General features: G+C 42.1%; 1 protein-coding gene across 1 annotated transcript in view; it reads right to left on the bottom strand.

Moving 5' to 3' along the window:
- The window catches only part of LOC112103403 (hemicentin-1), a 345952-nt gene extending 331699 nt beyond the window's left edge, over positions 1-14253 (bottom strand). Inside the window, exon 1 of the mRNA XM_026655607.2 lies at positions 13965-14253. Within this exon, the coding sequence (XP_026511392.1) occupies positions 13965-14253 (289 nt within the window). The remainder of the gene's footprint in view (positions 1-13964) is intronic.
- Positions 14254-16858: the final 2605 nt, after the last annotated feature.

The raw sequence follows: 16858 nt of genomic DNA, 5'->3' as shown, positions 1-16858 counted from the left end.
AGCTCATCAAATAATAGACAACAAAGAGCAAACTTGTAAAAGGGTAAAATATGAGTATAATAAATCAGAATAATAAACCTAAACAGGAAATTCCAAAGACTGCCACCAACTATGAGTGAATCATACACAGTACTGTAATGTATGCATAAAAATGCATCCTTCTCAGCAGCAGCAAATAAAGTGCATGCAGTCATCAGACCAAATTAACAGGAGAAAGCACAGTTCCTCAGTCTATCCTGATCCTCTTAACAAAATTGTCAATTACCAAAGCATAGAAAGTAGATCAAGTAACACCGCAAGCCTCTTTTATCAGTTGCAGCTTTTGTCATCCAGGATCTAACAAACATATGTTCCCAATATTTCCCTTGATGAATGTGTCTCCTTCAAAACCAAAACACAGAGCATATGCCAACACCAAATCTTTGATTGGAGAGCACATACCAATTAGCCTTTGGTTTCTTTTTCCTATCTGTAGGTTTCCCCCATTACATTTGTCAAGCCACTTTCAAAATCAATTTACTAAATCAAATTTCTACCCCTTCCCCACCAAGTTCCCTCCGCAATGACCTCTTGGTTATCTGATTCCTAATCAACTACCTCACCTGACTAAGGGCCAGACTGAATACACTAATTCACCACTGGGCTTCTGTACAAGCCTGGGTGTGTTATTTGGAGGTCTGCTACAACTTTACCTAAGTTTCCATGGCAGAGAAGCTAGATGGCATTTTGACTGACTCTGATCCCAATACCAAGGTCATTCTGCATTACCTTTGAGCCATGCTTATTTAAAACTCCCAATAAAATATTAAAGGAATCATCACCAATCCCTCTCGTCTCCCTCACACTAAAAAAAATAGATAAATTAAAAAATCAGACTTCTAAATTAACTTGTATATTTGAGGACCTCCAGTTGTAGCCACCATGGGCTGTGATCTTGAGAGATCTCATAAGATAAACATAGTGGAAGAAAAGCTCAAGTACTGCAGAAAGTAAACTTAGTGATTCAATGGGAGCTACTCCTGTTAAAGGATTCTGCGCTAGCAGAGATGCCATCTTTCACAGAAGATATTAAATGGAGATCTCAACAATTTGCAGTCATTAAAGAATCAAGATTCCATGGCACTTCTTATTAAGAGAGTTAACCTGGCCATACAGCAAACTGAATAATTACTTTTTGTCTACTTCTACATCCCATTGGCGATTGCATTCTTCACTTTCTCTCCTACACTTGTGTAGTGTTGCAATGCACTGTTAGCCAGTTGCTGAATTCCACTACAGAACTGGCTGACATGATTACTATATTTAATGTTTATGAAGCACCTTGGGATAAACTGTGATGTATACATCCATACATATAATTTTCATTTGTAATTCTTTTTTGAATAGGCTTTATCTTTCCAATTAGAAAATGGTAACTAAGGGAGAAATGGTGACTCCATTAAAGTCAAAGGCAAAACTCCAATTAATTAATGAGACCAGGATTTCATCCTAAGAGACTGTTTCCCTTCAAAATGCTCCAACAGCATAAGGAAGTGTGTAGAAATGTCCCACTTAAAATGTCCCCTGAACAACCTCCCCAGCCATGGTAGAGTGGACACAAGTGCTGTATACCAGCACTGCTCCCAGCCCCTGATGTATGGGGTGGGCTGGGGACAGGTCAGGGTGTGGCTGGAGTCAACTGCCCTGTGACTACTGTTCTCTGCTTCTTAGGACTACTTATAGGGAGTCCTGGGATGCAGAGCATAAATTGGAGCAGTCCTAAGGCTGCTCTAGTTTACACTGGATTCCAAAATACAAGGAGTGCAGAAATGGCTCTAAATCACCTTTCTCCCCCATACCTGGCCCAAGGGCAGAATAGAGTAACTGAGCATCAGACCCTAAGTTTTAACTTTTCTCACTGCTTGATTTTTTGAGTATAACAAATGATCTTTTATGGTATTTAACCTGAACTTCACGTTTTTTTCCCTTCACTGAGGGCTTTTAATATTAATATCCCACTGCACAAGGCATTTCTGTTTTATTTGTGATAACTATCTTTCAGCAAATTTGCTGTAAGTGAAAGAGATTAGCAATTCAAAAGCCAAGTATTCTGTGGTTGATGGTCAGTACTTGCAAAATTCTACCCTCTTCATCGTTTCCTTTAGAATATATCACTAAAAATGATTGTATGATGAACATTAATACCTGGATTAAAGTGAGAGATGGCATGTAATATTTATGCCTCCTGGCTGACAGTGTGTTCACCTCATTGCTGTGCAGTCTCATAAAACAATTACTGATTCCAGAAGTAAAAGGGACAATGTATATAAATCTCAGGGCAGGGAAAGTGTAAAGAGCTTTATTCATAGATTGAAGGCAGCTGGGGCTCCATGTAAGGGGACTTCCTAAGGCCTGGTCTACACTACGGGATTAATTCGGATTTAGCAGCGTTAATCCGAATTAACCCTTCACCCGTCCACACTACAGAGCCAGTTAATTCGAATTAAAGGGCCCTTTAAATCGATTTCTGTACTCCACCTCGACGAACGGAGTAGAGCCTAAATCGATTTTGTTAATTCGAATTAGGGTTAGTGTGGACGCACACCACCGAATTACTGTGTTTAAGTTAATGGGGTAGTGTGGCCGCACACCACCGAATTAATGTGGTTAAAAACCGAATTAAGGTGCTTAGTGTGGCCGCGCACAATCGAATTTATACAACCTGTTTCCCAAATTCGAATTATCTAAATTCGGATTAATCCTGTAGTGTAGACATACCCTAAGAGAACAGGGAGAGGCCAATGCTCCAGGTCAGCCTGATTGACAGGGCGGGCTGGCTAATCACGGAGTCAGGAGGCCAGGATGGGTCCCATCCTCCCGGTGAGCTGGAATTGCCTGGGTCAGACAGAGTGGAGCCAAGCTAAGGAGAGAGCAGGGGCCCAAGCTGAGCTGGGGAACAGAGCTGTGCCAGCCAGAGGGACCAGAACAGCAGCCCAGGAAGCAGGTCAGAGCTGGGAGCAGAGTCACAGAAGCAGCCCATAGAGCAGATCCTGTGCTGGGAGCAGAGCTGCAGCCACGGGGCCAGAGACACAGCCCAGCGGGCTGGAGGCAGAGCTGCAGCATCAGTGCTGAGGCAGAGTGAAGCTGGAGCTAGAACAGTGGGGCTGGGGCTGGAGCAGTCTGGAACCGGGTGTGGTGAGCAATTGGGGCTAGCTAAGGGGGGGACCCTGGGCAAAGGCCCCAGCACAGAAAGACACCCCCAGCTAAGGGTCCTTGCAGGCCAGACTGGGAGGGGGATCTTAACCCGATGGGGGGGTGACGCTTGGAGGATGGGTCCCATCACCCAAAGCCTGTGTGTGGCCACCACCAGAGCAAGTGTCCAAACCGCAGCATCCCTACAGCACAGCCAGGGCCTGAGAAGGAGGCCCGGGACCTACAAGGAACAGACTGTGAACTGCCCTGACAGTCCAGAGACACTGTTTGTAATGTTCCCTGCCACAGAGCGGGGTGATGTCTTTCCCATTTTTCCTTATTCTTTTTTAAATTGTTTATTAAATAACTTGTATTTGCTTTAAATTGTATGAAATGATCAGTGGGTCAGGGAAGTGTCCAGTGTGGAGAGAGCGCCCCGGAGTGGGGACACCCTAGCCCCTGTCCTAGGTGACCACAGCAAGATTGGGGGGTCGAGCCCCTCAGGAATTCTGGGCCCAGCCTTGTCAGGGTTACGAGGACTCTGCCAGACAGGAGAGTGGAAGGGGAATCCTCAAGGGCAGGGAGGCCTCTGGGTAAAGGAAGTGGGAGCAAGGACTCAGATCCTTTCGCAAGCCCATTTCACCGGGGTAGTGCAGAAGCCAGGAAAGTTCCCCACAATAGCGGGACCATTCCCCCGCTTACACTCCACACCTAACTTCTGTTCTGCATTTAACAAGAATCACTAGAGGTTCGATTTTATTACATGAGTGTGAGAGAGAGCGAGAGATTTCCCCCTCCATACCCAATCCACAGAGGATATGAGTCTACTACAGCTCCCAAGTAGGGGACTAAGGCCATTAGCCAGTCTTGCCAACGATTGTGAAATTATTGCAAGCAACACTAGTTGTTCCTGCTGCAGGAGCTCAGGCAAAAACACAATAAGTTCCTTCCTTCATGCAATTTGTGGGGCACAAAACCAGAGAAAAAGAGATAATTCACTGAACTGGAAACCATGAGGCTATGAGTTCTAGCTCTTCCACTAATGCTGTTAATATTTCTGTACCCTTCACAGCCCTTACTATTAAGCAAGCAAGGCCTCATATTTTTACCCCAGGGACATAACTATCATTCATCCATTTTACAGATAAGATAACTGAGAACTTGAACAAGGCTATTCTGGAAACAGACTCTAATATAACAGACCCAAGTCTCATCCACTTTGCTGCATTGCCTTTCAGAAGGAACATGTCACATGTGCATGTGTAAGTCACACTAATACAGTCTGGCTCTGTGTTGTTCTTTAAAGACTAGGCCACATATAGAGATTTTTGACTCTGCTACTGCCTCCACACTAACATTTGTGGTTCTTCAGCTCAAGTGGGAGGGGCCAATGTTTTTAAAACCTGACTCAGTCCTCACTAATGATCCAAACTGGGATTTTGTTATACTTGGATACAACCCCTACACCAGTGTTTCTCAATGACCAGTCTGTGGACTGGCGCTGTTCCCTGAGATCTCCCTGATACAGTTTAGGAAGGCAGCAAGCAGAGCCCTGGTATCAAAAAGGTTAAGAAACACTGCCCTAGACCACCTTCTGCTCCTAGAGCCAGGAATTCTGATGCCCAATGTTCCATTGCTGTCTCCCAAACACTTGTCACGTGACTTTGCTGGCGGATTACATGTTGCCCTCTATGGGCTGGCCCACATACAGTATAACAGAATGCCTTCCCAAACACCACTTACTCCTATAGCAAAAGTGGAAAAGGTCTTGAGATACAAATCCTGCTTGTGGTGGAAAATAAATGTTCGTGTTAAGACTCTGTTTTTGTATATTGCATAACACTACTTAGAAATGAATTTGATATTTTAGTGTTTGTTTGAACTTTGACTCATGGGAGCTTTTAAGAACAGGATGTGGCATTTAATTATACAGTGTGGTTGAAACTGAGAACAATACATGGGAGATCTTGCCTGTGTGCCCAAGGAGTGGAAGATGCTACTTGTGTAAACTCCAAACATTTGATTTAATAAACATATATTTTCAGAAAGCAAACCTCATTCTCAAAGCTGTAACATTATAATGAGTGGGGTTTGGATGCCTCAGGCATTGCTAATGACCTACCGAGCCTTTCACTTATAGGTCACCAGTTTGAATCCAGCACAGATGAGTATGATGACACCTATATAAGGTGAGTTTGGTGGACCATGGTTCTAAATTCCATGTCACAAATTCATCATGCTGTTTCGCACTAAAATGAAAGTTCTTCATGGTAGGAACTGCGTACAGAGCCTAGCCAATGGGACCTGGATCTCAGTTGGGTCCTCTAGCAAGAACAGAGGCCAAAATCTTACTTATGAAAAATTTGCAAAAGTTTGCAACAATGTAATTGTCACAAACCTTTAGGCTGTAGGCAGAGGGAGTTCAAAAATCAGAAGACAGACCAAAAAACATGATTTAACTTTTTTGGACAATCTCACAAAATGTTGGGTCTGCCTCATGATTTTTGAACTTTTGGTGTTGGCAATAATGTCTTTTGCTCAAGCTGTAGAGGTTCCTGCTTTTAGATCTGGAGTACCTAGGTTAAACCTCTGGGGATGACCAAGATGACGGTCGTCCTATTATACACCAGTATCACAAAGGCTTCAGTAAAGGATTAATTAAGGTCACCAAACACATTTACTGTTTATCACAGAAATTTCAGTAGAGATGGACATGATATGTAGATCCTGTAGTATATCCCTTTACCTGATCAGAGTTATTGTCCACAGTTACAGTACAGTAGATTAAAAATACCAGACATCTTTTTCTTACACATTTTTGATTCTCAAAGGGTGAAAGTCAATGATTAATAAAAATATGTGAATAGGCTCCACCTTGAGTCCTAGGGTAGCTGAACATTTCTGCTGAACTGATCAGTAATGAAATAATTAACAATCCCGACATTCAAGCAAGCTTAATTAGATTTCAGATTTAGCACCTTTTGAGCTGAGTTCTTGTTTCAACCTAATCAGCAGACTCAGTAAGACAGCATTGCACTGCTTTACCATTGGGAAGTTATCTTTTAACCATTAATGGACAAAAGCTTAAAAATACCATTCCAAGGGCACTCATTGCCCTAACTATGCTTCCAGTGAAGTCAATAATAAACCTTCCATTGAATTCGTTGAATTCAATTAAAGGAGGTTTAGGCCACTCCTGCAAATTTCTGAAAATCTCACCCATAAAGCTTAATTCTTCAGAAACTTCTGGGGCCACCAGAGAAGTGCTGGTCAGGAGAATCAGTTAGTACAGCCTGAATCTGACCCCTTATAATGAGTAACTAAAAACTAGTGTCAGAACAATCATACCACACTTGTTAATTTATCAGTCATATTTTATTCATTATATAGTTTAGCTATATAACAACTCATATTTCTATTGATAAAAGTAGTATTTGAATTGAGGGGAGAGAAAAAAAAGTGATTCCTCTGCCTCTAGTGGAGTTTAGACATCACTCTGACAGCTATGCATGGGGTAATTTTTATGCTTGGCTCACACGTATACTTCTGGACAATACACCAGATTCCACCAAATATCAGGCGTTATCAAAACTTTTCCCCACAAGAACCTGTCCCCGAGACCTCTTCTGCAAGCACTTTATTCTTTCTCCCCTCAAAATTACCCAAACACTGGATATAAATATGTATCAAACAATTTAGCCTACTTAGTAAGGGGGAAAGGTGTCCTGAATGCAGAGGGGAAAAGCTCCTGTGCAACAGAGAACACTCGCAGTGGAGTGGACCAGAATGTGAGAACTCAAGCTGGTGTCTTCAGTGGCTGATGGACTGGAACTCCAGTTTGCACATAAGTACTAGAGCAGGAGAATGAGTTAGCAAAATATGAGAGAGGGCGCCACGTGACCTGTCTGCCTAGAATGTGCACACCTTGCACCGGTCTTGCTTAATCTCTCTCACACACAGAAATCTTGATATCTCACTTTTTTTTCCATGTGCAAGAATAACTGGAGGCTCTCTGGTAGCTTTACTCCACAGCATCAAGGGTCAAAAGAACCTCACCCTCACATCACTGCATCTGTTTGCAAGCCTCAAAGCCATTGTCCCAGCTTTAGTAAAACATCCTGAATGGTTCTTTCCACTGCCGTCACACAGGATGCAAAGAATGCTTGTGGTACAACACACTGTTGCACATAAAAGACCAATCCCAGTATACTCTGAAAACTCATCCACACATCTATTCCCACTGAAATTGCTAGTTCTAGGGATGCAACAGGGATATAGTGCATTAACTAGAATGCTATACAGTTATATATCAATCCATTTTCCTGCTCCCCACTAAAACATAAGGTGTGAGGTTTGAAGTGTTTCCCTCTGTGACATTCTGTACTTTGGGGGAACACCCTACACCCCTATGTTCATCCTTATAATATGATTGTGTGGTATCCAATGCAAAGTTTGTCATGTTGGGTGTCTTTGGAAGGCTCATGATGTACTGAGCATTGTTGTTATGGTAATGTTATAGGTTGTAATTTCATGTATATAGTTATGAGGCAGAAAATATGTCTCGAGTGAGTCACCCCCCTTCCTTTGGTCAGTTTGGGACTGCAATGAGGTAATGCTCACCTGACTCTGAAGGGGGGGAGGCAAAGCCAAGAGGGAAGAAAGGACATGATAAAAGGGAGAGACATTTGCCATGCTCTTCCTCTCTCTTCCACCTCCATCTACAGACCTCACCACCAAGCGACTGAAGCGCTGATCAAAGGGGAGAGCCTGACTGAAGGGCAACCAACCAGCCTGTGGTGAGAAGCATCTAAGTTTGTAAGGGCATTGAAAGTGTTAAGATCAGCTTAGAATGCGTTTTGCTTTTATTTCATTTGACCAAATCCGACTTGTTATGCCTTGACTTATAATCATTTAAAATCTATCTTTGTAGTTAATAAATCTGTTTGTTTATCCTACCTGAAGCAGTGCGTTTGGTTTGAAGCGTGTCAGAGATTCCCCTTGGAATAACAAGCCTGGCATGTATCAATTTCTTTGTTAAATTGACAAACTCATATAAGCTTGCAATGTACAGCGGGCATAACTGGACACTGCAAGATGGAGGTTCCTAGGGTTGTGCAGGGACCGGAGATATTGGCTAGTGTCATTCAGTTGCACAATCCAAGGAGCAGCTTACATGCCAGATGCTGTGCGTGAACAGCCCAGGAGTGGGGGTTCTCACAGCAGAGCAGGGTAAAGCTGGCTCCCGGAGTCAAGGATTGGAGTGACCTAGCAAATCACCGGTCTGGATAACACCACAGAGGAACGTCACACCTCCCCATGGGAACACAAGAGAATTATGTTCATAAAGTCCCCTCCTCTATCTCCCCCAGGGGATAGAATAGGTAAAAGGCCTTCTTATCTAGGGTGCCTCTAATATACTTTAACCTCCTAAAGTAAAAGTGGCTTCAGGCAGCCAATTTAAATGGGTTCATAAATAGCCTGAAAACTTTACTAGACACCCATTAGCCAGAGGACTATACCTCCTGGACAAAGGCCTATACAAGTGATGAGTGATGGCCCAAAATGGGAAAATTCAAGGCAACACACTGGAGATAAGCTATCAGAGGAGCTCTGAATACCACAGTAATACTGGCAAGTGTCTTATTAATTTTATTTTGCCGTTGCTTGGGAAACTTATAAGCAACAGCAGAGGCAATGCTATTGTCTATTTGTAGAGAGAAATACATTGGTTCATATTTGCAACCATAAGGGAATAGTTTTAAATCAAAGTTCAAATTGTGCAGAGATAGATGGCTTACTGTTACTCACTGGGGACAATATACAATGCATTATATGCAAGTGGATTTTTCAGTGCTGTAGTTGACACAAAGAAAGGTTCATATTTTACCATTCCTGCACACAGCTTCACATCTCCCTTTACCATTGATTAGGCTACACTGCAGCACTTTTTCATTTCAAAAGTATGAAACCTTTTAATTCAGTGCCACTAAAAGGTCTGTTGTTATGCCTTGTGTTGTCCCCAAGACATATAATCATGTATCCAAAAAGAACCCTCCTATGGCCTTCTGAACATGTTCCAAACTGTTGTATAGCACAGCAACCAATACATTGTAATGTCAATGCCAGCCAACGGTATGTCAAAGTAATGACACTGTAAAGTTAAACATGGTATTGTGACCGTACTCCTTTTCAGGATTAGTGGGCAAAGCACAGAAGTGGGACTATTTGAGATGTGGTTCTATCCACAGCTCTGCCACAGATGATAGACCCATTATGTGACTCTAAAAAAGTCATTTAGCTTTGCTAAACCTCTTTCCCCATCTGTAAAATGGAGATAATACTTTCCTACCACCTATAGGCATGACATAAAACCTAATTCATTTATGTTTGTGAAGTGCTTTGAGAGCCTCAGATTGATGATCCTGCAGAAGTGCAAGGTGTTAATTAGCAAGGATTATCAAATTCACTAGAATGTTCACACAATCCCCAGTATGTGACATTATTACAGAAACACAACTTCCATCAAATTCTCAAGAGAAAATAAGACCCATGTCTAAAACAAATATATATAAAAAGTATTTCAATAAAATTACACAAACAACAACAATTATTGGTTCTCATGTGGTCCAAAACATTCAAGTTAAACATAGCAGAATTTACAAACAGAACATTGTACTCCATTTCTGAGGAGCTGGGTTGGGAGTGGGAACCTTCCTAAACATTTGGGGCCTAATTTTAAAATGCGTTCCTTTTATAAGAAGATCTGGAAACTGGGTGTCACATTAAGATGCCATATTTATAACTGGGCTACCTTTAAAAATACAAGATGTGTACAACGTATTGTTCATGTTCTCTCAGTTACATATCTAATGCATTAGCTGAAATTTATATTTCATGGTAAAGTAATTATCTTACCTTCATTTTTCCTTGTAAATTAAGATAAAATTATAATTGTTTATTCTTTAAAACAGACATTCACTAAAAATATTTGTTTAAAATACAGCCAGAACTACATGGGACCAAATTCCTTTCTGGTGTGACTCCATTTGCTTTAACAAAGTAGCACCAAGGATTAATCTGTCCCATTAGTCTCATTTTCCATTCCAAAATTCCTTCATGGCATAAAAGAGCGAGCTGGCTGGCCACGGTCATTAAATACAGGCATTCTGGATCTGGTCCTACTCCCACTGAACTCAATGAGAGTTAACTAAATTCTGCCAACCAATTCTGTACAAAATTGTTCTGTGCAAACCTGTTATGAAAAAGGCCTTGTGCAGAGAAACAAAAGGCACTCTCGTGGTTTTTTCCCATCTATCACGTACCCACTCCACATCGACTTAAGAGGGCCTCTTTTTGAGCCAATTGATTACTACTTTTTGAAATTGGTCCAGACAACAGCTGGATTAATCTGGGTATATGAAGCAGAGACACACGAGAGGACAGATTGTTGGAGATCTTTGGTGAACACTTTCCTCCCTCAGCATCTACAATGATCGTCTCCACTCAATACCTGGACCACTTCACTAGCCAACATGGGACAAGCTGTACTGCAAGTGACTGAATCCAACAGAGCTTAGTGTATACTATGCAATGTGACCTCAGGAACAAACTAATGTACACAAGGCCAAATTCAGCCCAGCTGTAATGGTGTAACTCCACTGGAAGAAATGGCATCATATCAGGTATGAATCTGGCCTATAAGATCTGATGCTATGAGGCACTAAGTGTCTTCAAAACACACTAAAGCTCAGCACTTCACAGGAACAAACCTCCAATAAGATAAATGCAAATTAAAAAATTCCAACAATAGCTAAGTTTATAAGACAGGGATGGTCCAGTTACTTATCCAGTAGTCCATCCAGACCACGACATGCAAAGACAGTGGAAGTCTTTGAAGATGAAGGTCTAATTACCTATTGCATTCATACTGTGGTCCCACACTCCTTGCAGGACACCTGTTGGAAAGGATACATAATGGACACCAAGACCTCACAAAAAAAGAAGAACTAGCCAGTTTGCCTGTCTGGCAGCTGAGCATAAGGCAAATCACAGAGTGGAATCATTCAAATCTTAAATAATGACGAGACAGGCATAACTTAAAGAATCTCTCATAGCCACCACTTCAACTAACAGAATTTCAAAAAGAATAGCACTAGATATGGGCCAAGAAATGGGACACAATGCAGTCTGAGAGCCAGTGATTATTATTCTAGATTTGTAGGAATTCGACTCTGTACTAGATCCATAAGATTAGTGACCAATTCTGGAACACAGAGTTTCTTAACCATCTTCTGAAGCACCTGGTATTGGTCACTCTCAGCGATAGGATACTGGACTTGACACATCAGAGTCTGATCAGATATGGCAATTGCTGCATTCCTATGATTCAAGGTAGAAGAAGCCAATATGGGAGAAATTGCCATTGGCTTGTGTGTGTGTGTGGGGGGGAAATTACAGAAGTAGAGTTTTCAAAAATTAAGAAAGCAAAAAATATTATAGATTTACGACGACAGTATTTATTTTCCACTTTAAAACATTCACTGAAGTGGACCAAATGATCACTTTGTACAAAATCTTGACTTCCAAGGCTATATGTGGAAGCTGAGCTTTCATCAAAGATGCAAAACAGATTATAATAATGTAAAATTTGATACTGCAAACAGGCTTTGCTGTATGCTTTCCAATTTATAAGGGTTTAGTTATTATTTTAATTACTAAATGAAATGTTAACATTTAAGTAATCAAGGAAAGGGATTTCCTGCGGGGTGGAAGGAAAGAGACAATGAGGGGAGGGGGCTTCCTGGGTTTTGGGAAAGAAAGTGGCACTGGAGTTGTGGTTCCTGTGCATTGGGGGGAGCAACAAAGAGGGATGGAAGACAGAGGTGGGAAACCAGACTGAAATGAGAGCAAGGAGACTGCAGAGACAGTGAATAGAGGAGGGGAGTGAGAGACTGTAAAAGGAAAAATCATAGGGAAGAGTAGGCAAAAGGAATAGAGTGACTGAGGGAGAGAACACAAAGGGGATTATGGAAATGAAATTTAAAAGTAACCTGCAATACAAGCAAAACATTGAAAGAATCACTGAAATATAAGTTGGGTGTCCTACCCCAAGCTAGGGAGGAGCAAAGGGAAGGAGCAAATCTATACTAACTTTTTTTTAAATGTCTTTGCCTGACAAAAATTACCTTCCTGCTTTTGGGTTTGAGAAAAGTGTTCCAGAACAAATCATCCTAAAAAGCAGAGCAGCTGGTTAGCTGTTACAGTGAATCACTCTATGGGGGATTTTTTTCTGTTTAGAATGCATTTGGTCAATCTTCCATTGAAAAATAAAAGTTTTAAAATTAAAAGGCAAGAAAATCAAAAGGGAACTGTCAACCTGAAATCCAGATGATTTTTTAAAAATGACATAAAAGTTGTTTCAGACCCTACAGTCAACCCAGAATCCCCCTAGCTGATTTTTGTGGCTTTACAGTCACCATATCCTATTTTTTAAGTGTGTGTTTCAGGCAGCAACAGAAAGACAAAGGAAACTGACTGCCTTCACAGAAGAAATAGTGAAACTGACAGTTTTCATAGAAGGCAGTCTGATATCATGATGGACAACCTTATAAAAACACAGTAAATATAAAAATGCACCAAATAGACAAACTGAAAAAAGAAAACATGATTTTTTCAATAATCTTTCAGCATTATAGATATTAGCTGTTATTTTTGACAATATCAGGTAAACATTTTGCAGGCAGATATCTGGAAGGGGGTGGTTCTCTTTTTTACATTGATGGCGTCACTCGAAGCACCTAAATATCTGAAATAGGGGGAAGGGAGTCTTACCTGAGTTCCTGTGACTGATTCCTAGAATGTTGCAATCTGAAGTGTCTCAGAGGAAACTAGAACCAGGAAACTCATGTTCTAAAACAGATTTGTTTGGTTTGGGATTTTGTTAAAAAAAGTTTGGTTTGAACTTCTGTGTGTGCTGGCTACTTCAAGTCACTAAGAGAGGTTTGACAAGGGAAGAGGAGAAAGCCAGAGAAAAGGAATAGGAAAGGGACAGAAAACAGATACTGAAAAACAGGAAGGCAAGATATACAGCAGAAAAGGAAAGACATGAGCTACAAAAGCAGCACAGTAGAATAGCTACTTGTTTCACAGAAAGCTTGTTGAAGAACACAGAAAGACTACAAACAAATGTGTGATTTTTTCAGAGGAGGCAGGAGACATGATTCTGTTGGTGTAGGTAATGGAACTCTGTAGTCCAAAATTCTTTTTATGTTCTTTAGTAGGACGAAGTCTAGTTTTAACATAAAATGGCTTTTGCAAGAGCAATAATGGATCCTTTCAAAGTCTGTGTGCGTGTGCATGTTTTAAAATCAATTTGTGTCTATCTGATGGGGAAATACAGGCATATTCAGCACTCAGAGGTGACAATGCATATTTGTGTATGCACATGACAGGAGGGAGTGAGTTAACAGAATGTAACTTGTTATTGGCAAATTATTCTGGTTGAGAATTCCATATAAAAAGGGTGACAGACATTAAACAAGATATGTATGCACTGATCTACGAAAGTGCACGAAGTTGACTTTTATTTTTTATTTCATTTCCAAGGAGAATTCTGTGCTCTATGCTACTTGCTCACCCTTTTTTTTTCTAAAATGTGGTTGCAACCCTCTCCCTTTACATATTATATACTGCATTTACTTAATTCAGCAGATGACACCAAAATCTTAACACACATACACACACACACACATAGATCTTCCCAGTTAATTGGACTTGGAAAAATATTTCCTTACCTGGATCGTGGAAAGGCACCAAAGCAAAGTTGTAAAGTGGTTTCTTAGGTCTTTTCAGAGAGGTTTCCAAAATTTTAGATGCCCCTTCAATAACTTGAACTAAGTCATCATACATAGAGCCAGTCACATCAAACACAAATGCTAAGGTGGATGCTCCCTCTGGGATTTCTTCAGCTCTGGGCTCCTTCTCTGCACTGGCATCTTGTGCATAGCAAGAAGAAAAGAGAGCCAGCAAGAATCCTATGCAGATTCCCACTCTCCAGATAGGGATATTTCCACGGGAAATCATTTTCCTCCCCAGTGCCTAAGTAGCGTGCTTAGTACTCACTAAGTGTCAGAGGGCTTCCACTGCAGTGGAGAAATACATTTGAACTTTTTAAAAAACAAACAAAACAAAACCTTTTCTGCACAACTTAGATCTGAATTGCTCTGCCCCCCACACACTCCACCAGCCCTTTGAGAGAGGGAGGGAGAGGGATGCAGCAGCTTTTGTTTGTGTGTAGTTTCTGGTTTCTCTCCCTTCCCTTTCTACTTGTCTGCAGGACTTTTGTAGTGTCTCATGGAGTGAGGGGAGAAAGTCCCATCCATGCCCTACTGTGTGTGTTGCTGCTGCTGCTGCTGCTGCTGGAATCTTTGGCAAGAGGCAGAGAGAGGCTCCCAATGTGCTGCTGCTGCTGCTGCTGCTGCTGTTGGAGTCTTTGGCCAGAGCCTGAGGTTCCCAACTGCTGCTGTGAGACACAAGGAGCGGATGCCTAGCCCAGCCTCGGCTTCCCATTGGTCACCCGTTCTCCCCCTGCATTTGCCTTAGAGGCCCTTTTTTAGGGAGACTTTTAAAAATGTTTATTGGGTCACTTGAGTGCCACAGAATCACTTGGAGCAAAACCTTCGGTGATAACAATAAAAGCAGGACTGAGCCATAAGCAGGAAATTCGCCCCAGATGTGTGGTTTCCTCACCACTCTGTGACAGTCAGGGGAGCTGAATGTTTCCATTAGTGATTAGGAACAATGTACTCACCAGGATTGGGTCTGCACATTCCTGAGCTAGGAGGACATGGATAATCCTAGTACTCCCTCTCAACCTTAGGGGTGGGGAGATCCTGATATGAACCCCTCCTTCCACAAAGGGGAAAATAAGCTGACTGCCCCTCACGACCTGCCAGGGAGCTACGGGGAGGGGGGGGGGAGAAGAAAGATTTCCATTGGGCAGTGCAACCCAAGGAATTTCCCCCCCCCCCCTCCCCCCTCCCCCCCCCCCCCCCCCACACACACACACACTCCAGCTCTTCTCCATTCACTTACATTTGCAGTGATCTGGAGCAAAATGAAATCACAGTGGCCTACATCTTCCCAATGTCTTTGTGGTCTAGATAGCTAGCCCAACCCACACACTACTCAAGCTTTCACTCCTACAAGTGGAGAGTGAGGCAGGGATTTTGCTACACCCCTCCTAGGTGTAAACTCCCCCCCCGAATTTCCCCCACCCCCCCCCCCCTCAGTTTTGTGAACTACTTACATGCAGTGTTGCCAATTTAGTGACTGTTTGGAAATTTGAATTGAAATTGAAACATTAATACACACTTTAAAAGCATATACAGTGTATGATAAAATATGTGTATCTGAAAAAGTATAATAGATTTGAAAAGTTTGAACCATAGACTAGCTTCCTTATACAGCTGTTGTTTTTTATGACAATGTCAGTGCATTCATTTTGGTGATGTTGGCCAACCTAATAATTTCAAATTATGATTTGTAAGCAAAGTCTAAATGAGCTCTCCCTGACAGCTAGTGATGAGCTGGCGGGAAAGGCTTCAGGACCAGATTGTATTTACATTCACACCTAATCTACCTAGGTATCCAGCAAACAGAGCTGCATTGCCCAAGTGATAGATTTTGGCTGGGGTTGGGTTACAAATCACTTGAATGCGGTGGGGAGGGGGACGAAATGTTGTTATTCTTATTGTAAGAGTAAAGGGCAGTAGAACTGTACTTAGCCTGTGCTGATTGAGGGCATCAAGAGAGAGTGTGGGGACAGGTGTTTTGCTTGATGGTCTGCTTGAGTCACAAGTACTATTTGACTTGCCCCTCTCCACTGTTTAAAGACAGAGCTGATTAGGCTCCATAGATAGTCTTTTGTTTTGTTAAATGACCAGTACAGCTGAAATCACTGATAATCAGGTCTAAGTGCTCAGACCTGCTGTGGGACAGTGTTTCTGTGGAAGAGATGGCCCAGTCTGCACTAGCAGTGAGGTTCCCCCACTGAGAGCTCAGCTGAAATCACTGAGAACTGTGTGGAATCTCAAGAGACCAGCTAGCAGAGGTCACAGTGGCAGGTGGCAGCAGAAGGTGATGGCGCAGGGCCATTGGCAACAGAGCGATGGAATGAACGGTGGTACGAACAACAGTGGCCAGAGCAAACAGTGAGCAGCTGGAGGAACGAGCAAGGTGCCTTCTTGCCCCCCCATGTGGGAGGTGAACTCATGTGAAAGCACCTCTGAATTCTGAGTCTCCACTGACCAAGGACAACACCGGTGAGTGTTAATGAGGCTGTTAAGAATTCTGGAGACACAACAAAGTTCATGTGAACAAACATGGCTGTGGCATCATACTTTCTATTTAAGCAAGAGACACTACAAACTGGAGGCCAATGTTAAGTGCATTGTCACTTGTTCATCCTGAAGTTGAACACTGGTTCCGATCAAGACCAGCAAATGCTCACTATCTTTCTGCAAGAAACTCAACTCACTGGCTAGAAGCATGTGGTGCAACAGTGAAAGATTCAACAGTCGAAAAAGTAAAGAACTCTCTCACCACATTCAAAAAATTTGCATACATGGCTGATGAATACACCGATGCAAATGGGCATCAAGTATTAAGTCATTGTGTACGTTATCTT

The sequence above is a fragment of the Terrapene carolina genome, unplaced genomic scaffold (assembly GCF_002925995.2).
Source record: "Terrapene carolina triunguis isolate 2854851 unplaced genomic scaffold, T_m_triunguis-2.0 Scaffold210, whole genome shotgun sequence".
NCBI classification, from domain to species: domain Eukaryota; kingdom Metazoa; phylum Chordata; order Testudines; family Emydidae; genus Terrapene; species Terrapene triunguis.
Note: the sequence above shows the minus strand (reverse complement) of the source record. Positions and strands in the feature narration are given on the sequence as shown.